The 25670-nt window shown below is 35.9% G+C and overlaps 1 protein-coding gene across 5 annotated transcripts in view; it reads right to left on the reverse strand.

The window, feature by feature from the left end:
- Positions 1–23409, reverse strand: part of LOC125670191 (very low-density lipoprotein receptor-like) — a 38183-nt gene extending 14774 nt beyond the window's left edge. Inside the window, exons 1-3 of one of the 5 annotated variants that reach the window (XM_048905227.2) lie at positions 23001–23409; positions 6075–6197; positions 2382–2507 (exon numbers count right to left, since the gene is read on the reverse strand). In XM_048905227.2, the coding sequence (XP_048761184.2) occupies positions 2382–2507; positions 6075–6197; positions 23001–23070 (319 nt within the window). In that variant the 5' untranslated portion in view covers positions 23071–23409. The remainder of the gene's footprint in view (positions 1–2381; positions 2508–6074; positions 6198–23000) is intronic. The other 4 variants (XM_056162101.1, XM_056162103.1, XM_056162099.1 and 1 more) reach the window with 4 other exon arrangements.
- Between the last annotated feature and the right edge of the window lie 2261 nt (positions 23410–25670).

The raw sequence follows: 25670 nt of genomic DNA on the forward strand, positions 1-25670 counted from the left end.
AACATCAAGAGTATATCCTGAGATCTGCGATGAAAATGGAGTGATTGATAAAGTTCGACTTTACACATTCCAGCACTTTACTACTTGCAAAAACTCACTTGATTTACCAAAATTATGCAGGTCAGATATATGCGAATCGTTTTTCCAATGTTGTACCTAAATGTGCTGAAATTGACGTATGGAAACTTTTATTCTTTGGAAGATTATGTCGTTTGAATTCCAAAACATTAAGGAAGTCAATATTTCTCGCAAGACTACTTTCCTATCTTCACAACATTCATTAGGTAACTTTAAAGTAAGAAGTTGACTTATTAAAATCACAACCACTGTAGGAATGCTTTAATAGAACTTTCTAATGATTTGAGATAGGAACCAGATGTGTCGGAGCAATATGAATGCCCCCTTTACTTAAGTGAAGAGATGATAAATGTAGCATACCGTAAACACTATGGATTGAATAAGATTACCCTAGCCCAAGGGCCATAACTCTGCCAAAAGTTATCTGACAGGACCCATATTAGTATTCGACTTGCGTATTCTCATGATGTATCTATACCCCAAATTTCAATTTAAAAAGTCAATGTAGATGAAGAAAATGAGCGGAAACTGTGAACCGTTCGAAATATATAAAGCACTAAAATTTACAACACTCAACATCCAAAGTGTCGGATCTAATAGTATAGTAGATATAAGGTCAAATAAATAAGGATATAAAAAGCACTAAAAATGACCATCAACACAAACAACATTGAATTGTCAAGTTTTCGGGATGACCTGTCCTTTCTTCCAGATGATATAATATTTTCATAGAAATGAAAACTAAATAAAAAACACTAACACTAAACTAAGAGTTGATAACAAACAAAACGTCTACATATTGAAATGATGGAGTGTAATATGAGGAATAGAAAAATCTGTTCAGAACGAGCGTCAAGGCTGACCTCAGTTCTGTCTTGGCGCTCGTTCTAAACAGACTCATTCTTCTGGCATTGTCTCCGAGTGATAACACAACATTTAGGATGCATAAATGGAATACTTTTTTGCGAGGGAGGATAGGGTACCCGTAAAGTGCGAAACGAAATCGAAACGAAACGAAACTAAATCTACCGAAACGAAACTAAATCTACCGAAACGAAACGAAACCCACCGAAACGAAACGAAACAGATTGTATAATCGAACTCTTAATTATAATGATTAAAAATGCTATCTAAGGCCCCTGTTAAAGTTTACACATATAAATAAATTTCGCGTCCCCTTTGATGTAGGCTTTCGGTTTGACTGATACAAAGTTTTAAAAGTTGGAAGGGGGAGGGGGGTAAGCACAAAGTACATAAATACCATGTACAATTAGCTTCGGATCCATAAATTTCAGAACGGAAGGTTACAGTCTCACAGGTCAGAGGTCTGGGGAAACACACTAAACTAGGGATGGGGTCGTCGGCGTTGGATCGGCTTTTGGGCATAAATACATGTTTCAGTATTTTTTGTTCTAAAGACAAATATATGTATACATGTGGATATTGTGTATTTGTATGTAGTATATCAAACGGTGGATTCTGAATATCTCCTCCCGTTCTCTTTGTGATTTCTGCTTAAAATTCCCTTGTTCATAAGCCTTTTCAGTTTACAAAATGCCGACCTCCTCCTAATATTATTGCATTAAAAAAATTCCGTTTTCCGTCCCGTTTTCAATTCCCCGTCTTAGCAACACTCCAAATGTCAATCTCTCACTAGAGGGCGTATTACGCTACGCTACAACGATAACTCTGGGTAGAGATTGCCCAAATGTATAGAGTTTTTCCATTATTGAAAGTACTCGCACCTTAGCAGTTAGAGATAAAATAAGAGGTTAAGAGCTCTTCCTGCTTTCAATTTTCTCAGACACCAGCTTCTTCAAACAATGTATCTATGCCCAAAGGCGGATCCAACGTCGGCGACCCCACCCCTCGTATAGTGTGTTTCCCCAGATCTCTGAAACTGTAGCCCTCGGTTCTGAAATTTATGGATCCGAAACTAATTGTACATGGCATTTAATCAACTACGGATATGTACTTTGTGCTTCTCCCCCCCCCTTTCCAACTTTTAAAACTTTGTAACAGTCAAGCCGAAAGCCTACATCAAAGGGGAGGCGAATTTTATTTATATGTGGTAACTTTCACAGGGCCTAAGATACCATTTTTAATTATTATAATTAAAAGAGTTCGATTATACAATCTGTTTCGTTTCGTTTCGGTGGGTTTCGTTTCGTTTCAGTGGATTTCGTTTCGTTTCGCACTTTATCCGGGAGGATACAGTGAATTTGATATCAGTTTGGTATTTTTGATGATGAAATGTAAAGGATTTCAGGAACTTTCTCTTTCAGTGTGAAAAAAGAACTCACGGCTACAAATGTTCACATCTTCATCAGATCCATCAGGACAGTCATTTTCACCATCACACGTCCATTGCTTTGGTACACATTTGCCAGATCCACATTTGAATTCAACATCTTTGCATGTTGTCGGACCTAAATGATATATCGGTAATAATTATACAGCGAAGCTTTCAATAGTAATTGTCAAACTCTCTGGACTAAGCGTGCCTTTTATGCCCACAAATGAGGATTACGTCTAAATATGCCTTAAATAAAAAAAAGTATGCATCTTCAAGCAGTAAAACGAGACTGATGATTAACTTTTAGGTGTTGACAATAGGAGTTTATAATGTAGAAATCGCGAAGACAAAGTAAGAATCAAGAAGTGGGAATCACAAAATGCTTTTACTGGTCATACTCCACTCAGAGAACCAGTTTACAGACAATCTTTATGAATTGACAAAGAATTCACGAAACGAAATAATCAACATACCTTTCTGTTTGAAAAGAAGTTTAAGAATAGTTATATAACAAACTTTTGCGATGACTAGATAAAAATGACTAGAACTTTAAAATATCGTGGAATCAAGATTATAATAAGGGACACGAGTTTTCTGTTACATAAAAATGAACTACAAAATAAAGAAACTAATAACCTAACAATAAACAAAAGAAAGTACAATTTCAGTCTATTGACGCACATAGTCACTCAAATAAGTTCGGTGTTTTCGGACACGGGATGGTCGCACGCGAGTCGTAAGTGGAACATGAGATGATCGGACGCGATTTGATGGTGGTTGGATATGAATCGGACTTGTTTACGAGTGGGATTTTTATTGCTATTTCCTAGTTTGGTGGATTCTTTCGGGTTCGTTCATGGTTGTTGTTAAAGGTCAGTGCAGAGTGTGTGACTTCAGATTCACGTGATGCTGTGTGGATTGAAGGGCTGTCACGAATGACTGATAGTACTTCATGTTCACTCGGTTTCGGTGGTATGTGGTTCCATTCTGCGCTTGTACAACACAAGTATAATCACCAAGACTGTATGTTACTCTTCAAAGAATCCACTTCTCATCTACTAGTATGAAAGGTGAAGATAACGAACAGCGATCAATCTCATAACTCCTATAAGCAATACAAAATAGAGAATTGGGCAAACTTCGGACCATTGAATATACCAGAGGTGGGATCAGGTGCCTAGAAGGAGTAAGTATCCCCTGTCGACCGGTCACATAATACACATAAAATGCTGTCTGACATGTTTCATATCAATTGAGGCTGTTCTTTACACACCGATTTTAACTTCGGATTACTCCGTTTACCCGATCGAGTTATAGGCCTCATGGCGGATTTGATCCGTCGACATTCTGGGGATGACTTTGACCATGAAGATTTCTAGTTGATTTTCATTTGGTTCATTCAGATAGGCTCTGCTTAGAATGTCTGCAATAACGATTTCTCGCCCTTTTAAAAACTTGAATATGATATCATCTCTGTTCAGTTTCATCATTATGTTTTGGAGTCATTTAGGAGCATTGCTAAGGGGTTTCCGCAGGATAGTTTTTACAGGTTTGTGGTCGTTTTCCTTTATGACCTGCCGCCCAATATGTGCACTGATCAAATCTCTGAGCATCGAAAAGAACTACGAGGGCTTCTTTTTCAATCTGTGCCCATTTTCGCTCTGATGTCGTTAGTACCCCCGATGCATAGTCAATAAGTTTACCATCTTATATCAGAAATGCGCTAAGATCATCCTTGGTGTTGTTTACCTGTAGCAGAAGTTCTTCTCATGGTCGAAATATGTTAAGACTAGGGTAGAAGTTAAGATACGTTTTACTTCCTGAAAACTCCTTTCACATTCAGCGGACTACAAGAATCGTGTCTTTTCGAGTAAGTTTACGAATTGGTTTAAGAGTAGTGGGTAATTTTGACAAGAATCGAGCCAAGGATTGGACTATTCCGCACAATGGTCGGACGCCAGTCTTGTCAGCAGATTTTGTCATTTCTAGAAGGGCAGTACCTTTCTTGGAATCAGCTTTGATTTCTTCATTAGGATGATCGCATATCTTCAATAACTGCTCCCCTCCACAGCTGATGATGGTAGCAATCTGAGTTTCTTTGTCTAGGTGGGCGCTGCCAATCGCACGTAGATAGATTTCTACTTCATGTTTCCATGTTTTGAAATTTTTAGAAACATTTAGTTCAGGTGGAAGTCTTAAGTTTGTGTCAGATGAATGATCTGTGGTTGTTCTTCACCAATCGAGGAAATTCGGGAAGCTGTGGGGGAACAGTCAGCGGAGTTACCCCTGTATCGTTTTTACTAAAGAGTGGTGCGAACTTGACGTGTGTTCGTCACCGTCACTACCACCATGTTGACAATAGGAGTTTATAATGTAAAATTCGCGTATACAAAGGAAGAATCCAGAAGCGGGAATCGTACGCCATGCTTTTATCGATCATACTAAACACTGAGAACCAGTTTACAAACAATCTTTTAAAGAGACACTACAGCTCATCATGAAATCAAAGTTACCCCAGAGCTTTCTCAAATTTTGTTGCATTGTTGAATGTATGAACTTTGCGAAAGTAACACATTTCTAAAGTTTAGAATTCTCGTTTTAACGCAAAAATTAATACTTTTTGACGATCTATACAAAAAACATCGAGTCTCCTCCTTTCGGTCCGCAGACGCATGTGCACAGACGGTAAACAGTGCAGCATGTCGTCCATTGAGAGAATGTGTGGTGTATAGACCCAGAATTTCAACAGATTCTGCGAGAAAAGAGATAAGAATAGAGCGAGATCAAACTCATATTTATTTAGTCTATGTATATATCCATATTTTTATGTTTGTGTTGCAAACTGTTTTCAGTGCTGCATGCGCATCTTAATATAGCTAGTCCCTGTGTATATATATGCATGAATTGTGATGTCTGTATACATGTATGCGTCCTGTTTTATTTCAAATTTCTGTTTTTATGTCTATGCATGCAATTATATATCATTAGTGCTTTGTGTTTTTTAATGCTATATAGTCGGTTAAAGAGGGTGGGTGTAAATGTAGTCCGGGACATATGTCTTAGCTCATGTTTATTGTTTACCTGTATATAGTTCCGACTTTAAATAAAAATTACTTACTTACTTACTTACTTACTTATTCGCGAACTAAAATTTATCCAATCTACTAGGACTGTCTTTTTGACCGTCACAATGGTTCATTGTTGCACGAGAACCATTCAACTTGAGTGTCCTCACAATGTGCTCTCGGCTTAAATGAATATCAGATGCAAATTATGCAATGGTCTAGCAAATAAGATAAATAAAGTACCGGTATTTGTTATTCAATAGAAAGAGTATCTAATATGAATTCGGTAGATTCCCTCAACATAGCGTCTTATTTGAGAAAAATTAGGAAGCAAACACCTTATCTGCAAAATCTTTTTCAAAACGTGATTTGAAAGACCCCTGTTAATGATCTTGATCAAAAGTGATAGGGCAATCCATTTGACTTTTGTAAGTCTACAATATCATATCTGAATACAGGGAATTCACCTAAAGTGTGATAGTCATAGCGAATACGACAGACTAATTACTCTTTTACATTATTAGATAAAATATTCTGTGCGAGGGAGGACAATGTCGATGAAATGATCAGATTGCTATTTTTAATCATAAACTAAATTAAAACTCACTTTTTGAAGGTGAATATAAATGACTTACTGCTGCAAATGTTCACATCTTCATCGGATCCATCAACACAGTCAGCGTCACCATCACAACGCCAGGTATTTGGTATACATGAACCAGATTTACATTTGAATTCTGTGTCTTTGCATGTCTGACCTAAAATTATACATCGGTAATAAGTAGGTATGACAACGGTTAACCGAAATTCGTTATCGGTTACATTTCATAACCGGTTGGTCGATGCCTTTTTGACAGTATTTGTAATTCTTCTTATTATTTTTTCCTTTCAAAACGGAAACTAGATAACGTGTGCAAATCTGCTAATGATCAAAACACGGCCGCTATCAAAACAAACCCTCGTAACTTAGTCATTATCACCGAATACTAATAAAAATATATAAGTACCCTCATGTGAAAAATTCCACCCGCGTTTGTTCCACTTCATGCGTAAAAAAATCAAAACATTTTCAACTGAGCATTGTTCTTCAGCGTAATTGTTCTCGTATTATAAATCGTTTCAAAATGTCACCACCAACATCGGCAGCTTGGCGATATTTTGAGAGAGCGGGACGACAAAGTTGTTAATTGTCAGTTATATTCGACAGAATTGACATACACCAGGGGTACGTCAAATATGATGCCTACGGAAGCATATTAGGGCCGCAGCAGTATCTTTTTTTTAGTTTGTTATAACTAATTAGTAATTTGTTATAACAGATTAATAATTTGTTATAACAGATTAATAATTTGTTATAACAGATTATTAATTTATTATAACAAATTACTAATCTGTTAAAACAAATTACTAATCTGTTATAACAAATTATTAATCTGTTATAACACATTATCAATCTGTTATAACAAATCATTAATTTGTTATTTCAATTGCTAATTTGTTATAACAGATTATCAATTTGTTATTTCAAGTTACTAAATTGCTATTTAAAATTACTAATTTTCTTAGTTGCATATCTAAGCTACATATATGTAATTTCTATTCATATTATATTTAGCTTTTGCAGATTAGCTCAGACTCGGACCATCTTTAAGGCCCATGAACCTCTTGTTTTGCTTTATTGCCACTTTAGTTATTTGTTGTAACTTAAAAAGCCTTTTAATACATGGTGCTAGGTCTGGTATTGAGCACATAGTTTTCAGTTTGCAGGAAACCCATTTTGAAAATGTATGCATGTTCTTGATTGAAAAGTTTTTGTACCGGTGGTATTTCACATCTTTTCTTTAAAAATATTTATGAATAATTATACCTCCCTTCCCAGAAAGGGGACATGTTGTTTTAGTGTGAATTCTTCCGCTTCTCATACTAAGTTTGTCCGGACCATAGCTTTTTTGTCTTTTGACATAGACCTTTGATATGTAGAGACTATGGAGAGAAAATTCACGATTGTCTATTATGATGTCTTGTCGTTGATATTTTAATCAAGATTGTTGATATTGATAATCTGTTAAATTTGTTATAACAGATTAATAATTTGTTATAACAGATTGATAATTTGTTAAAACAAATTACTAATCTGTTATAACAAACTAAAAAAAGATACTGCTGCGGCCCTAATATGCTTCCGTAGATGCCTCACATAAAATTTCAGTACCCGAGACAAACTGTAGGCACACCAGAAAAGAAACCATCCGTAACGTCCTTCATGACAAGCTCTCTCCGTATGAGAAGATTCTCTAGTATGCAGTCGGAGAACATCAGTATTACGATAGCAATGACGATTTCGTTCAAATCTGATTACAATACCCGCGAATTAAACGTTGTGTTTGTTTTTTCAACATTGATTTTAAAATTAAGAATTCTGATTATCTTATTAAACACCTTTTCTTTGCAATTTAGTTCGTATGAATATGACTTGAATAATTTTCAATAAAATTACAAAAATGATAATTTACGACTAACCGGTTATGAAATTTTGACCGATTGCCATCCCTAGTAGTAAGACTTTAATCATGGAATTAGTCAAGATGTTTTATCCAGTACATACACAGATTACACGTTCCTTAGAAGAAACATGCATGTCCCTTTGTGTAGCAAAACAAGACTGGCACGCCCTCCATTGATGTCCACAGAAAATAATTCAGGACCTACTATTTGTGTCTTCAAGCATCTAGAGAATTCTTGGAAATCTGACCGCTGTTTTGATATTGGCACATGTTCCACTTAGACAAACTCAAATTACCTTGTTTTCTTTTACAATTTCTAGGCCCGTTTTCAACCCTCTCCAATATTTTAATCTCTTCCGTTAGACATTAACACAAAACAACATTGAACACGCTATAACCTCTAATAAGTAATCAAAAGCACTGAAATGAGTAATGAATGATAAGATAGACCTGTACTTCCAAACACTGGTGTAACTCGAACTAATGGAATAGTCTGAGATCCTGTTTACCCCCATTAGATTGACATATATCATACTAGACTGGTTTCCTATCTATCTCCTGGGGAGATGCAGACTGATAGATGACGATTACCTGGAAACGCTAAAATGTAAGAGGATATCCAACTGAAGACAAAAGCGCTGCAACTACATGTATGTTTAACTTGAGCTTTCAGCTCAGGTGAGCTTTCCTGATCGCCTGTTGCCCGTCGTCTGTCCGTCCGTCTGTAAACTTTTTACATTTTCGACTTCCTATCCAGAACCACGGGGCCAATTTCAACCAAACTTGGCCAAAAGCATCCTTGGGTGAAGGGCTTTCAAGTTTGTTCAAATGAAGGGCCATGTCTCTTTCAAAGGGGAGATAATCACAAAAATGCAAAAATAGGATGGGGTCATTTAAAAATCTTCTTCTCAAAAACCACTGGGCCAAAAAAGCTGAAATTTATATGAAAGCTTCCTGATATAGTGCACATTCAGGTTTGTTCAAATCATGGCCCCGGGGGTTGAATGGGGCCACAATAGGGGATCAAATTTTACATACAAATATATAAGAAACATCTTTAAAAATCTTTTTCTCAAGAACCAGTGTAGGTGAAGTACCACAGATTTAACATTCTCTCACCAGAGGGCGCGTCACGCTTGCTCCACTTACGCTTGGAATCTCGTGACAGTAATTATAATCACATGATATAAACAATCATTCTCGTGTCCTTTCCCTTTAAAAGTTCTGGCAACAGGAGATATATCAGGCTCTTTTCATAACCCACTGACACTTTGATAAGTACATATTTACCATTTAACTGTTTGTCTCTTATTTTACAAGTTTTATCGTATTTTTAACAGCCTTTCTTACTTTTGATTCCATGTTTACATTCAAATCTCCACCACGTGAATGTTCTACACTCATACGCATATTATGAAGTAGTTCCATTTAAAATCAGAAAACAGCGATTTTCAACAATTTACAGCAAAAATCAATTTAATTGCACCAAAAGCATTTCATAATATGACTGCATATTTAATCCAAAAGGTAAATGTTGGATATTAGAAACTTTACAAGATTTCTGTAGAAAGCCGTTGACAGAGGTGTAATGCGAATAGCGCACGGAACTCTGGGTAGAGAATGCAAATTTAGACCTATGCTTAGCGCTCAGGGCTGTAGCAGTGAAGGTTCTTTATCGTGATAACGCCTGTCGCGACACGGGATCTCCGATTTTAAGGTCATGTGCGAAAGACCCGTGATTCTCAATTCTAAATACCGAGCGTTTGGCGAAGCAGTAATCAGTACCTACCACGGGCACTGGAAGTTAATGTAAATATATAGTAAGTGCATGTATAAATCAAAGTACTTAAAGTACTCGTGGGAGTTGAACATTGTGGAAATTCAGTTAGAAAAGATAGTACTGGAAGGGTAGGGGGATAAATGACTGAATATTATCATGATTTTAGATACAAATCAACTGTTGTTGTTTTTCAAAGCGTTACAACAGCAAACATGGATAATGGAAGGCCCATGGGCCACAACGCTCCTCGAGTAACTGAAGTCGTGTTGTTGTTTTCTAGAATTTCACCCCTTTATATTCTCATGAAAAATGTGACCACATATTATGGCCCAAACATTCAAATCAATATGGTTATCAATGCCTTGCAGTTATGAAGAAGTTTTCCCCCTGTATATATACATTCAAGTTTAATCCTAGTTATAGCTAATTCTAAGGATTCATTACTTGAAAAGGTAGTCCAATATGCTAAACTGTCACCTGAGTATACTACAGTCCTGTAGAGGATCAATGGAATGGTAAATAATTGTATAATAACTCAAAATAAATGAAATGCAAAAAAATTAAAAATTGTCGGGCCTCGGAAATGCACAAGCCGAGTTGCGCAAGGAATGGGCATAGAGGGAACCGGCAGAAAAGTTTTCAAGAATTATCAAGCAGGGAGCAAAATTTTGCCTATATAAATTTCAGCCAACTTAAATCCTTTGTGACCTTGACCTTTAACCCTTGACCAAAATCAATAGCCTTCTTTGTCTCATCAAGGGCGATAATCCATCTAAGTTTTATTGAGATCCTATAATTTGTTAAAAAATTATAGTGCAGAAAACAAAATTTTCCCCAAATTTCAGTCTATTTATAGCCACTGTGACTTTGACCTTGTGACCCCGGAATCGATAGGCTTCTTGTCTTACTTAATCGATCTAAGTTTGATTGAGATCCTATAATTCGTTCAAGAGCTATGGTGCGGAAAACAAAATTTTCTCCAAATTTCAGTCTATTCATAGCCAGTGACCTTGACCTTTGACCTAGTGACCCCAGAATCGATAGGCTTCCTCATCTTACTGAGGGTGACAATCCATCTAAGTTTGAATGAGATCCTATAATTTGCTCAAGAGCTATGGTGCGGAAATGAAATGTTGATGCGTGCCCGCCTGCCCGCCCAAAGGCACTTCATCAGATCATAAGCCGAGTTCGACTTCATCGCAACTCCGCTAAAAATGAAATACTAGTCAAATAATGTTATTTATTGCCAAGGTATTTGGGATATTATACTGTGGCTCAAACAGGGGGTGAATGAACCTGACAGTATGGAAAGCATATAGTGGAATCAGACTTGTGATGCTGGAAATCTATAGTGATTAATAAACTATACATGTAGAAGATCCATAACTATTTTTTTTTTTCAGTTTGTGAGGGAGAATCCTCATGTCTCTTTCATCTGTAGACAAATAAACAATGTGTTTTGACCAGAGCAATTTCCAATCCTTTTTGCAGCATAAATTCAACATTGTGGCAACTGGGTTAAACTTTGATAGTGAAGTAATACATGGCAGCACCTTATCCCATGCTCTTAAAATTTCTGTTTGACACACACTCATGACATCCACTCAAACATTACAGAGTGCAGCAAAATCCCATTGTAATAGGGGATTCAAAATGGATAACTGGTACAAAATATGGTACATACTATTAAAAAAGGATAATGAATTTGACATATTGATGTCTTGGAAAAGGAAATTCTGACATCGGGACTCTAAGCGTTTTCAAACATTGTCATTTGATAAAAGTGTTCTACATTTTTAAAAATAGAGATTAATATGTCTTTACATACATAGGTGAGAAAGTTTCCATTATTCCTAGCCGAGACATACCATGTATGCGCAAAAAATTCATAAACAAATATCACACTACTCACGTAGAAAATGTGGACCTTACCGTCAGATCATCAAGCGCAGCGAAACACGCCATTTCGAGATTATAGTCGACGAAAGCTCGGTAACAGAAATGAATAAGGTACACTCATTTTGTATCTATTTTGTGACTTTCTTTATTAAAAGGAACAGTTCTCTAATGTGTAACGTGCGATTACTATGTAATTCAATAACTTGAAGCATGAAGCAGTTTCACATTGCCACCGGATATAAGAAATTTTATTTCGTATTCCGATCCCAATCGAAAGTTGTTGACTGGGAATGACGTGTTTTAATTCAATCTACATGTAACATCAAGCATTTTTTATATCACATTAAAAAAAAACCCAAATATATACACATACACAATGTTGTAGAATTATTTCTTGTAAATTTTCTGAGGTTTCGCACCATATTCGATATTTCGCGCCACGGTGTCAATAGGGCTTGTGTGCAGTTGTCGTTCGTTTCCCTATCAATGTTTATAGGTGACGCTGTGCTACAAACGACAATTTTCAACCTTATCTTTTATTTTTCTATGTCTATCAGTATCAATTTGATCGAAATCTTGTATTCAAATTGATTTGAATACAATATCATTGCATTTATTTACATGTCAATTATCAAAATTAAATTAATTCAGAAAAGTTACATGGATTATTTAATGGCGGATGTTTATAAAAGTTTATGTTGATTTACCTAGGAGTAAATCAGCTGACACAGAACCCCCGCTGACAACCACTATACAAATCAATACAAATTACTGCGCAGAAAAGTGCGTGATGACCCAGGGAGATTGAACATAGTTCAACTCCCAAAAAGGAAGGGTAGGACACTCTTTTTGAGGCAAATTCGGGTTTGGGTTATTGTGGGTGTTTCTCAAACGGCCTGACGCGATGAATCGTTCACATATACCTTACTTTCAATATATGTACGGTTTCTTTCCGTTCCAATGCCGTTCATTCGAAGAAAAAGATGTTTTTACACCTCCAAGTGCCTAAGAATTTCGCTAGACTGTCTTACTTCCGGTTTAATCGCACTGAATCGAAAGGTAAGTTCTGATTGGTCAATGTGATAAACATTTATAAGTTTATGTCATATTCTTATTGGTTGTGAAATAATGATAAGAATATTTGAACTATAAAAACAAACATGGCTCATGTACTTAACCACTAGTCTCTAACACCATCATGAAGTAATGATCCTGAGAATTATTTTCTCTACATACGTATTTATGGATTAGATAACGTGTGTCAATTCAGACTTCAATTTTATTATTGACCTATCAGAACTTACCTTTCGATTCAGTTCGATTAAACCGGAAGTAAGACAGTCTAGCGAAATTCTTAGGCACTTGGAGGTGTAAAAACATCTTTTTCTTCGAATGAACGGCATTGGAACGGAAAGAAACCGTACATATATTGAAAGTAAGGTATATGTGAACGATTCATCGCGTCAGGCCGTTTGAGAAACGCCCACAATAACCCAAACCCGAATTTGCCTCAAAAAGAGTGTCCTACCCTTCCTTTTTTATACATGCACATACTATATATTTACATTAACTTCCAGTGCCCGTGGTACCTACATGTATATTAACGTCTTAGGTTTGACGCGGCGATGGCGCGAGTGGGACTCGAACTCACGGCCTCCCGGTAACGAAGCGAACACTCGATCACTGAGCTACCGCGAGATCAAAACACACAAGGACCATTTTTGCATGGGACGGCACATACCTAAACTATGTCCAAATTTTCAAGAAATAGATTTTTCAAAGCGTTGTAGGACATACAAATGTATATAATACTTGAAACCTATTCTTTAAACGTTAATAAACGGAAATCGAAATTCATTTTTCTACATGAGGTACATACTACTGAAATTGAAAGTAAAATACTCTCTATCTTCATTTTTGCTTAATATTTATAGATACATAAAATTTAATTGGGGAACAATGGAAATATGAAATCGATGGAATCAATCGTTCAAAAGAAACCTTTGTTCGAGAGATATTTCTTGATGTCAATTAAACGAGATATCAACACTCAACAGAAGCATATGTTTAATGACAAAAGGTTTTCCGAAAAACAAAACGCATGTTTACCATTTTTCTGGCTTTGGATTTCGATGTTTTTTCTATCGCCAATCGAGATAAAAGTTGGGTTCCTCATAATTCAAACCCGCGACAAACAACATATAACTATACTAGTCCACTTCGATATTAAGATCTTTCATTTCATATCAAGACCTTTGACCTTTTGACCTTGAACTCAAAGCTTGAACTACTTTTAAGAAATTATAACCTATTGCGTATATCCGGTACTACTTAAGGTAGGGCTTTCATATTTTGTATAAAGATTCTATATGACAATTTAAGACCTTGTGACACAACGGTGTTTGATCTTTTGACCTTGGAGTTTGACCTACTTTTTAAAAAACCTTGACTTACTCAATATATATTTCCTGAACTATTTGAAGTAGGGCTTTGATATTTTCTTTATAGATTCTTTATTACAAGACCTTACACTTTGGTGTTTGACATTGTGACCTTGACCTGGAAGTTTGACCTAAATTGAATAACAAGAGGCCCATGGGCCTAGAATCGCTCTTCTGATACATTGTAGAACAGGCAAAAAATTTCACTAACCAAGATTCATCAATTAACAAAGTTTGATGATGTTAAGTCAAATAGTACCAGAAAATTTAAATGTAACTGTCCAAAAGTAGGTCACGGTGACCTACGTTTGGTCGACACACTGAAGACTCAAGATGCATCAACTGACAAGTCAAATAGTATTCAAATATAGCCGTCAAATTCCAAAAGAAGGCCACAGTGACCTACTGTTTGGTCGACACACTCCAAAGACTCAAGATGCATCAACTGACAAAGTTTGATAATTGAAGTCAAATAGTATCTGAAATATTCAGATATAAACATCAAATTCCAAAAGTAGGTCACAGTGACCTACTTTTTGGTCGACACACTCTGAAGACTCAAGACCCATCAACTGACAAAGATTGATGATTGTCAAATAGTATCTGAAATATTCAAATATAGCCGTCAAAATCCAAAAATAGGTCACGGTGACCTACTTTTTAATCAACACACTCTGAAGACTCAACATGCATCAACTGACAAAGTTTGATAATTGTAAGTCAAATAGTATCTGAAATATTAAAATATAGCCGTCAAATTCCAAAACCAGGTCACGGTGATCTACAAACTATGAAGACTCAAGATGCATCAACTGACAAAGTTTGATGATCCTAGCTTTCATAGTGTCCAAAATATGCATCTAAAATTGAAAATGTGAAATTTTAATGTCTGCAAAATTTAAAAAGTAGGTCACTGTGACCTACTTTTTAAAAAAATAAATATGTTTCGAGGCCTCTAGACGCATCGACTTACAAAGTTTGATGATTCTAAACCTCTAGGTATCTGAAATAACAACCTAAAATGTATTCATAAATGATTAGCCATAAAATTCAGAAAGTAGGTCATGGTGACATACTTTTCACATGACGCACTTTAAGGTCCCATGATCCATCAACTGACAACATTTTTGATGATTATAGGCTCAAAAGTGTCCAATATATGCATCAAAATCCATTTAATAATAATTACCTGCGAAATTCAAAAAGTAGGTCACCATGACCTACTTTTGAAACAACATGATATTAGGTCCTAAGATGCATCAACTGACAAAATTTGATGATCCTAGTCCTTATACTAAGCAAAATATCAAAGTTTTAACAAAATAAAATTTAAGGTCAACTTTGAAGTGACCTTGAGACCACACCCTTCGCCCCAGGATGATGCCTTGAACAATTTTTTATCTACAACCTATTCTCATCCTTATGCATAAGTTTGGTGATAATTTGCTCAGTGGTTCTTGAGAAGATTGTTTAGCAACCACTACTTTTGTTTGCATTTCCCTAATTATCTCCCCTTGTTAAAGGGTCACAACCCTAGTTTTAGTACAAATGAAAGCCCTTGGGCCAAGGATATTCTGTGACAAACTTGACAAAAATTGGCCAAGGGGTTCTTGAGATATAGCCCTTTTCCCAAAAAGTTGACGCACACCGCACACCGCACGCCAGACATATGGCCATATGATTAGCTCTTTGAGCCTTCGGCTCAGAAGAGCTAAAAATCTGATTTATTCAATATCTCCTGAACTAATTGATATAGAGGTTTCATGTTTTGTTTACCGATTTCTTATGACAAAGTCTTTCATATCATACCATGATTTATAACATTGGGTGTATCAAGAACGGCAAGATCATGTTAGTCATATTGGTATTGAGGCATTTCTGTGTGATGTGAATTCATTTTCAGTTATGATATGATCCTTTGGGGCAACAATATGGGATCAAAACTTTTCGTGGGAATAAAGATTGATGAAAAAAATTCTTAAAAATCACAACAGCTGAACAACGGAATGGCCAAAATAATTCAGGTGAGTGATGTGCCCCATGGGGGCCTCTTGTTTACAAAGAAATCATGACGTTTAAAACCTAAGACTTTATTCATTATATCACATTAACATTCAACATTCTTTGTTTTATAAAGTCTGCCACCATTTAAAAAAATTTTATCGGCCATCTTTGTATCTTCCAAGAATGCATTTTAAAAAGAAGATTATCGTTATTTGATTTTGCCAGATTTTCCAATTTGGATAATAATTAAATGCGAGCTGATATATTCTGACATGTAATGGGGATATGCCTACATGTTAATTACAAGCATATTGTCTGATTTCTCAAAAAGCTGTGCATTTACCAAATTTATCAGGGCGATAGACACACGGAATTAATGTATTTGCAAATTGGTCTGTATGGAAGAATTCCACACTTAGTTCACTCTTCGAAATCAATTTAAAGAGAATGGCGTTAGGTGACGGTGGATAACCCCAACGCATTGTTACTAGCACTGGTCATCAAGAAAGCTCATATGAAAACGAAAAATGCTATTGAAAAATGCTTTGAGGTTTTGTTGTATTCACATTTCAGGTGGTACATTGCAGTTTGCACAACGTCTGCTTTGATAACAATGTCATTTTGTAATTTTCGAATTTACTGGGTGGGTGTAAATACAAAACTTAATTGTCATATTGTTTTTGTATTTACACGCACCCAGTAAACTCGAAAATGACCATATGACGACAAAATCCCACATCCAGAAGGCTGTCTCGCTATCAATGACGGCAATAAATGTGTACATCTTGGGGTCTTGAATTCATTCTTTCTTTATTTCCATTATGAGGACGCTGTTGTTTTTCTGTAATACGCCGCTGCCACATCTTTTATAAATCGAAAGTTAAAAAGATGGAGTCCTGGGGAGTCATAGTCCGAGAGTGAGTTAGTTAAGCCTCTCGCACCGAGAAGAAACAAATATAAGTCATTCTGCGACAGTCCAGATAACTCAGCGCCTAGTGAGATGTCATAGTCCTCAATCACAGTTTCCCACCAGGCATTGCGATACAGGGATGTTTCAGGGCAGACTGTAGTAATGTGCTCGAACACGTTCGTAAAACTTTTTGCACAGAGGCAACACGATTCCGGTGGTGTGTTTAGGAGGGTCAATAGTTTCACAATGAATTTACACAGAACAATGCCTTGAATATTATCTGGAATAACCCATAGATGTTTAGGTGGTTTGTCTGCGCAGAGAATGTTAAATTGAACGAAGTCAGGGTCGGCAAGCATTCGGTTGCATCTAGATGAAGAGTGAAACGATACGACGGAAGATTTCACGGATATTTTCCACTGTGACTTGTTGGGGAAGAATCCATTTGCGAGGTACTCGGTTAACACGTGATACAGGTTGTATTTCAACAGTATGAGAGTGATGTCCTGAATAAACCCATAATGCTTAGTACTGGGATTGAACAAGTAGGAAAACAGACGGATGATGAATATACGCTTTGTAAGGTATGTTGTGTTGAGTTCACAGAGACGACCAAAGAATTGCAATTTCTTGATGTCGATCTCTGCTGTAATTGGTAGGAGACCTAGAAGGCTTTCGCACATGTCTGATCTAGTATGTTGGGACAGTCCCATAACATGTTTTGCGACGAAATGTTGAAATGTGTTAAGTGACTTAATGTCTTGCCCGAAGATCGCACCATAGCTCGCATCCATAAAGAACCGATGGTAGAACAACTTTTTATAGAGTTTGGCAACCGTGATGGGGTTCAGCTATTCGGACGTTTTAAGAGCGAAAAATGCTTGTCGTCCTTTCCTGCAAGCATTAGATGTTCTTTTGCCTGGGTCAAAATTAGAGCTTAAGAGAATTCCAAGATGATTGTATGAATTGGAAGGTTCAATGGGTTCTGTACCAAGATGCCAGCTGAAAGTGTCGGCGGGATTACAACCTTTTTGATGAAAATAAAGAACGTTGGATTTTGCAGCATTAAAGGTAAACCGCCAGCGTACGGAGTATTGGAAAATGTTATCTAGGATTTTCTGAAGCTCTCATGGAGTGAGAGCAATAACACAAATGTCATCTGCCAAGGTAGGGTTTGAGCTTTGGATATTGAAGACGCCAATGTTTGAACTTAGATTTTGAATCTCTAAAAGTATATCATCTATGAATACGAGATACAAGAAAGTGAAGAGAACACCTCCCTGTCGGACGCCTTGTGATACCCGAAACCACTGTGATCTGGTCTGGTTAACTACAACGGAGAAGTGTGTGTTGGAGTGACAGTCATTTATTATAGAGAAAACATAGTGCCCGATATTCCGAGTTTGAATAATTTGCACATGAGGCCGAGCCTCCATACCGTATCAAAGGCTTTTTTTGTGTCCAAAAAAGCAACAAAAACAGAACTACTGTGTTCAATGTTATGAAAAACAGTCTCCTGCAGATTAAAAGAAGCTGTTAGACACCCAAGTTTTTGCTGGAATCCTTGTTGTTGAGAACAAGGAAATGGAATTGTGGGCAGTATATTTGTCTGTATCCTAATAAGAATGAACTTTCAAACATTTTAAACACGCAAGGGAGGAGGTCTGTAACTGTCTGGGGATTTCCGAGGTTTGTTGTTGCCTTTATAGATGGGTACAATCAAGTCTTTTTTCCAACAGGATGGGACGTACTCAACTTCCAGGATTGCGTTGAAAAGGTGAGTGATGCATCTTGCTAGATGTATACCGCCATGAATAAAATGTTCATTTTGAATGAGATCGAGACCGGGTGCTTTTCTGTGTTTGAGATTGTGAATTATGTTATGTATTTCGTCGACAGTCGCAGGACCTCCTGTGAAACCAGCATTTGATAATGATGAGGCACGTTCGAGTTCGCTAAAGCGGTTTTCAATTGAAGTGAGGAAGTCAGAATCGTAATTTGAGTTTTCTTTGGGATTATAAATGTCTGAGAAATGCTTCGCAAATGCAAAAGAGACGCCAGGGGGGTCATCGAACTGTTCGCCATTATACTCAATGACGGGGTAGGTGCGAGAGGAACGTGGTTTTAATCGTCTGATTAACTTCCAGAACAGGCGAACATCACACTCTGATGATTCATCTATGTCCTTAAAGACGCCAGACATGTATCGATCGTGTTCATCGCTGAGTTCGTTCCGGAAGTTTCGTTTCGCTCGTTTGTAATTTTTGTAGGAGTTGTGTATCATTCCTCGAGGGCGACCTTCATTTATCCACACCCTTCGCATTTGACGCTCAATGTCGTGCAACGATTTTACTTTAGGGGTCCATTCTGGCCTCAAAAAGGGTTTGTACTTTGCAGTAGGGATAAACTGCGACGCTGCAGAGTGTAGTACAGAGTTCAACTCTTGGCAGAACATGTCGAGTTCTTCGATAGTTTCCATAGTTCTCTCCAGAAAGTCTGCATGATTATGGATATATTTTTCGTAGTCCCTAATTTGATCTGGTTTTGCTTTATGCCAGGCTGGAAGCGACACAGGTGGTTTACATAGAACATGTGTTTTAATGTCGGTTTGTAGTTCCATACAAATTGGTAGATGGTCAGAAGTAGAGCTGAAACAACCCTCTTCAAGAACATGATAGTTTACTACATAATTGCACAGAGTTCTGCTGCAGATAATATAGTCTAATGTAGTGCGTGTCGTATTGAAAGTGTAGTTCGAACCAGTTGTTTTGAAGTCAATATCAGGGCATGCTAGGTCGCTTCTTGAATGGCGGTAATGAATGTGTACAACATCATGGGGCTTGAATGACGGAAATGAAAACAGGAGACATTTGATTTTAAGTAGAAGTAAATTTCCTGTTTTGTTATATAGTATACTATACTGTATGTACATTTGAATAAATGAAGAATGGAGTTGGCCGTATGGAACGATCCAAATCTTCGTTTTTAAGTTAAATTCCTTGTTTGATTCGATATTTATTTAGAAGGACTTATAATTCTTAAATATCAAGTTTTCATAGAAATCAGTAAAACAGTTTGTTTAGGTTTTTAGACACTTCTATATTGAAATGATTGCAAAATTAAATTAATCCAAAATTCTGGATACTGATGCATTCATGCATATGTATTCATGATTAATTTATGTTGTTATGTATCTCTGGTTAGAATTTATGTGGTAGGAGTTTCATTTATTTGTTTATATCTGATATAGGTACTCATAATATATGCGTAATATTGGGTTCAGTAGAGTAGAGAAGTTTAATCTATATTCCATTGCACAACTTAAGATACGTCTTAGGATAGATTTACGCTAAGAATATTTTGAGAAACAGTTGTGACAAATCCGAGGAACCTCCTATCTTGGCTTTGTCACACAGCCGTAGCGGCTGTACAATTTGCGCATATTCCATGGAATTTTTGTCATTCGTGATACATGCGCGTATGGAGCGCTAAATTAACATAAACTCAAATAATTGAAGATATCTTCAATTATTTGAAGATATCATCAATTCATTTGATGCGCGCAACAATTTAATTAAAGATCTCTTCAAATAATTAATGATATCTTCAATTCTGAATTATTGCGCGCATTAATTGAATTGATGATAGCATTAATTCTTCAGCTGAATTGATGCGTGCTTTAATTGAATTAATGATCTCTTCAAATGAATTAATGATATCAACAATTGAATTGATACAAGCTACAATTCAATTGAAGAGAGCAATAATTGATATAATGCGCGCATTAAATCAATTGATGAGAGCATTAATTGAGTTGATGTGCACATTAATTCATTTGATGAGAGCAATAATTGGTTTAATGCGCGCATTAATTCAATTATTGCTCTTTTCAATTGAATTAATATCTTTAATTCATTTGAAGAGATCAATAATTCTTTTAGAGAGAGCAACTATATAATTAAAGATATATCTTCAATTCAACATATCCACAATTGAATTAATGATCTCTTTAATTGAATTGTTGCTCTCTTTAAAAGAATTGATACGCGCATTAATTCCTTATACAAAAGCATTGTAAATAATTAAAGATATCTTCAATTGAATTAAAGAGATCATCAAATTATTTATACCGAGCTCTAAATTAATTATTGCGAGCAATATTTCTACGAAATTAATGCTCTCATCAATTGAATTGAAGAGAGCAATAATTAAATTAATGCGCACATTAAATCAATTATTGCTCTCATTAATTCAATTGTTGCGCGCATTAATTCAATATGTCAGTTTCGAGATACGAACTCTTCTGAATAGGAGGTGCATGTAGTGGAACTTTGAATGCCTAAGTGGGACAGAGTGGATATGCAGCCAACGAGGAAGACGATGAAATGTATTAAAAGCGGCTTCTCTTTAAATATGTAAATGTGGGAAATACTATATACTATCGAAAGAAATGTTTTACCGAAGAGGAAACATACAAACAATGTCATATTTGCAAGAAATATCTTGAATATGGTACTTATGACCAGCGAAATAACGTGATAGGATAAGAATTCTATGTATTTAATGACTCCCTAAATACTTATCACTTACTTAGTTTGTGTATCAGTCGAATTCGGGTTATCAAACAGCGTATGAGAAACTTACTGAGTACATTCACTTACGCTGTGATGAATATCTGACCCACTCCCGCGAGTAAACAAATTCTTTCGCGCCTTACTATGTACGAGAGTTCTCCAAAGGGAAATAACTCGGACGTATCTCGAAACCGGCGTATTGATGAGAGCAATTATTGAATTGAAGTGCGCATTAATTCAATTAAACAGAGCAATAATTGAATTGATGATATATTCAAATAATTGAAGATATCTTCAATTATTTGAGTTTATGTTAATTTGGCGCTCCATATGCGCGATATACGTAATTCATAAATGTTTCATGCGTTTTTCATTCGTCGAGGGTTTCAGCAGACAGATTTTTACGTGATTTTGGTTTTGAGCTGCTCAAAACTTTGGTCGGTTGACATTTACGCAGTTTATGCGTATTTTACGTAGTTTATACGCAATTCTTACGTAAATGTTACGTAAATCTTATGTAGTTGTGCGTGATTTTTGCGAGAGGCATACACAAATTTTTGGATTTCCACAACCGTTCCATGTATGTTTAACGGACTTTTCACGCATGTATCACAGATGTATTACTTATATATCGCGTACATACGGCGCACATATCGCGTTAAAATTACGTAATTGACGCACTAATGAATTGCAGATAAACAGCGCAATAATCGCGCACGGTTCACGCATGATTCGCGTATGGTGTGACGGGTTTTGGCTTTTATGTAGATTATGTGTTCTTTGCGTGGTTTATTCGTACTTCTTCCATGGTTTTAACTGGTTCATTCGTGATACATTTGTCAAAATTTCACGTAAAGACTCCAACTTGTCTCAATTTTTCCACGTATATCCACACATGACCAAATTTCATCCGTGGAACATGCGCAAATTGTACGTAGTGGCTGTGTGACATAGCCTTTAGGAAATGGCTCCAGGTCAAACATTCGCATTGGAGAGCCAATTAAAGTTCATATACTTGTAACAAATGATGCTTATGTGCAATGTCATGACCTGAACCAATGTCATTTGGTGAAGGTCAATATCGCTGATGATTAGAAAACGTTTGAATGTGTTCTTCGCGGGTTATAATTCTAGTTCTTTTTGTTTGAAATGCGTACTAGTATGTGGATAAGAGGGCGTATTACATGTGTACGTGTAAGAACACGTGACAAAGAATTTTCCTTCGTAAACTCGTGAACTGTCGTACATTTAATATATACTAGATACAATTTGAATTCTTCAGTTGATACAATTAAAAGATTGTATTTTTCTTTATCCATTTTTCAGGGGTTTTTTTCTGTTTGAGTTGAAAATCATTATAAAACACCAAAAATAACAATAACAAGTTGTTATTATAGACTTTTTATACTATCTGTTGAAATGTAACATTGTAACAAAATCATGAGTTACCTTGTACTGGAATAGAACAGACTGCCAACATTAAAACTACAGCCAACAGAGAGAATTTGATAAAAGTCATGTTGTGTCAGCCCCTTTTGATCCTCTGATGAAAAAATGTTATTTCCTCTGAATTTCCTGTGAAGATGTTTGATGCGAGCCGCTCGTCTACAGTGCGACTTAATATACAATGTAATTTCAACATACTTTTTTTTAGATTACTACTTCATTCTACTTCTTGAAACTATTTTTAGATATGCGTTAAGGACATCATCCCTCCAAAGTGTACCGTAAATCGTCAATTTACATGTCATCAATCAAAAAAATAATATTCATTTTCCATTGTTTTAATCTTCTGTTGGCGGAGAAAATTAAAAAAATAAATAAATCCAAATCTATAGCACGAAAACTCTCACTAATTCAACAATTGTCGGTGGACTGTTCTGTACCAAAAAAAAAAAAAAAAAAAAAAAAAAAAAGAAAGAAAGAAAGAAAAAAAAAAGAAAGAGGCGTCTGATAGTAAATGTCTCATGATTATAATTTTAAGCATTGTGGTGTAGTAATTAGCCTATTGTAAACAACGAAAACAAACAATTGCATGCTCATTTCCAATAGTTTCTTATACACGTACAGCGTACAGTGTCGTGGTACACAGTCGCTTTCAGCGATGTAGCACAACAATGATTACATATACATGTGTATCGTTCGTTTTTACATTTAAGTGCAGAACTTTCTGTCCAATTGACCCAGAAACCCCGAAATAAGTGTATGTAATTGTAATCCTATTTATCTAGATCATTTAGTCACACGAGAGTGAGCTAAGACAAGGGCGAAGTCTTATGAAATATTTTGAATGGGCAGTCTTCGGTTAATTTTTTTTTTATATATATATATAGATGGTTTTCGTATGACGTATTTTGACCCCGAGTTATTCCCCTTGGCCGCCATCTTGTAGGTCAAACTGGTGGATTTTCCTCTTTAGGCAACCAATTTCAAACATGTAAGGCAGAAATATATGGGGGGAAATCTTTGCAATATTGCAATTATGAAGTAAAAGATGCATTAACAAATGTATATTAATAAGAAAAACAGTTTATCTCAGTGCACCTCAGTGACCAGAATAACAAGGCTGATTTTGGTTGAATAATGAAGGAATCCGGGCATGTTAACCTACAATATGGCGGCCAATGGGAAATAACTCTTGCTTAATTGCTTCGATGGAAAACCATCTATACATAGAAGAAGGCTAAAATGTACCATGTTCAGATCTAATATATCCAGCCTTCTAATTTGAATCTTTGCATGAGAAAATAGTAACTTTTAAACGTTACAAAATGTATTATGTAAATATATGTAGAATGCTTTCCAATTTCAAAACTTCTCGCAAAACAGTTTTTAAGTACAAGCGTACTTGCAACTTTCATTTTAGATTTATCTCTGTGTAAAACAAAGACATGTGTTGTTGCGAAGGTTCAAGCCCAGTATTCTGACGGTCCAATAGTCCGATAGTCCGACATGTTGACCATCATCAAAAATTTTAATTAATAGAATTAAAATTTATTCATGTCAGGCATTATTTTATGGAAATTATCAGAAACCGCCAATATCGGCACGGCCTGATTATAAATCAGACAATCAATTTCTGACCAAAATCATTCAAGTGTGAACTAAATCAGAGAGACCCGGTATTTATGAAAATTAAAACTGCTAACTGATGATGTACAGGCAAAATAGCAGAGAAATTCAACCAATTTTTTTACACGGACGGACAAACATCATCAAGCTTTTAAACCGGATTGCTTTGAAATCTGGCCAAAACACATAACTTTAAAAAAAGAATTATTGCTTTTCAATGTTATGTTTAAGTCTCTCCGTGTCTTACTCCCTGACATGATAAAATTCTTACATCATTTGAGATCTAACTAACTAGGTCTTTGTGTATGAATACGAATTTAGTAATCTATGAAATTATTATCAGGATAATGAGGCAAATGATATTTTGGTCGATGATGAAAGACTGCTACACGTGTTGTAAGTTTTAATCTGTATAATCAATCAAAACAAAATGAATGTTACAATGAGCTATCGCGTACAGAAAGTAAATTTAAAAAAAAAAAACTTGTTCACATTAATGTTATGAAATGGCAAAAATAACATTCATTCATAATACTTGCAATAACCATGTTTGTTGGCAAAAAAGGGAAAGAAAAGAAAAGCCTAAAAAGCAAACAAAGGAAAAACAGAGTCCCAATGTCGTTATCCAGGTGAGTCAAGACCTTATAAGAAGTGACTTAATAGAAGAAGTTGTTGCGATAAGGCGTCATGCAATAAATTGTTTATTATACCGAAACAAAGCAAGACTACAGAAACAAATTTGAAATTGGAGTCCACTCAACTATACATTGTATGTAGCTGAGATTGCCTTAACTGTCAACGTATTAGGAGGTACAAACAACGAATTACAGTGATATGAAAACCAGTTTTTGTATTTCCATTCTCCATGGATGCTGATTTACTCGCTTGCTTTTTCTACCAACCAAAACCAAGCGATTTAAATGTATATCAGAGACCCGCATATTTTGTCTCTTACGAACTATCAAAGTACACATCCGATTGCAAAGTACAATGACTCGAACTTATTGTGACGTCACAATAGACTTCGTTTACCTTGACGTTAAATAT

The sequence above is a fragment of the Ostrea edulis genome, chromosome 4, assembly GCF_947568905.1.
Source record: "Ostrea edulis chromosome 4, xbOstEdul1.1, whole genome shotgun sequence".
Lineage (NCBI taxonomy): Eukaryota > Metazoa > Mollusca > Bivalvia > Ostreida > Ostreidae > Ostrea > Ostrea edulis.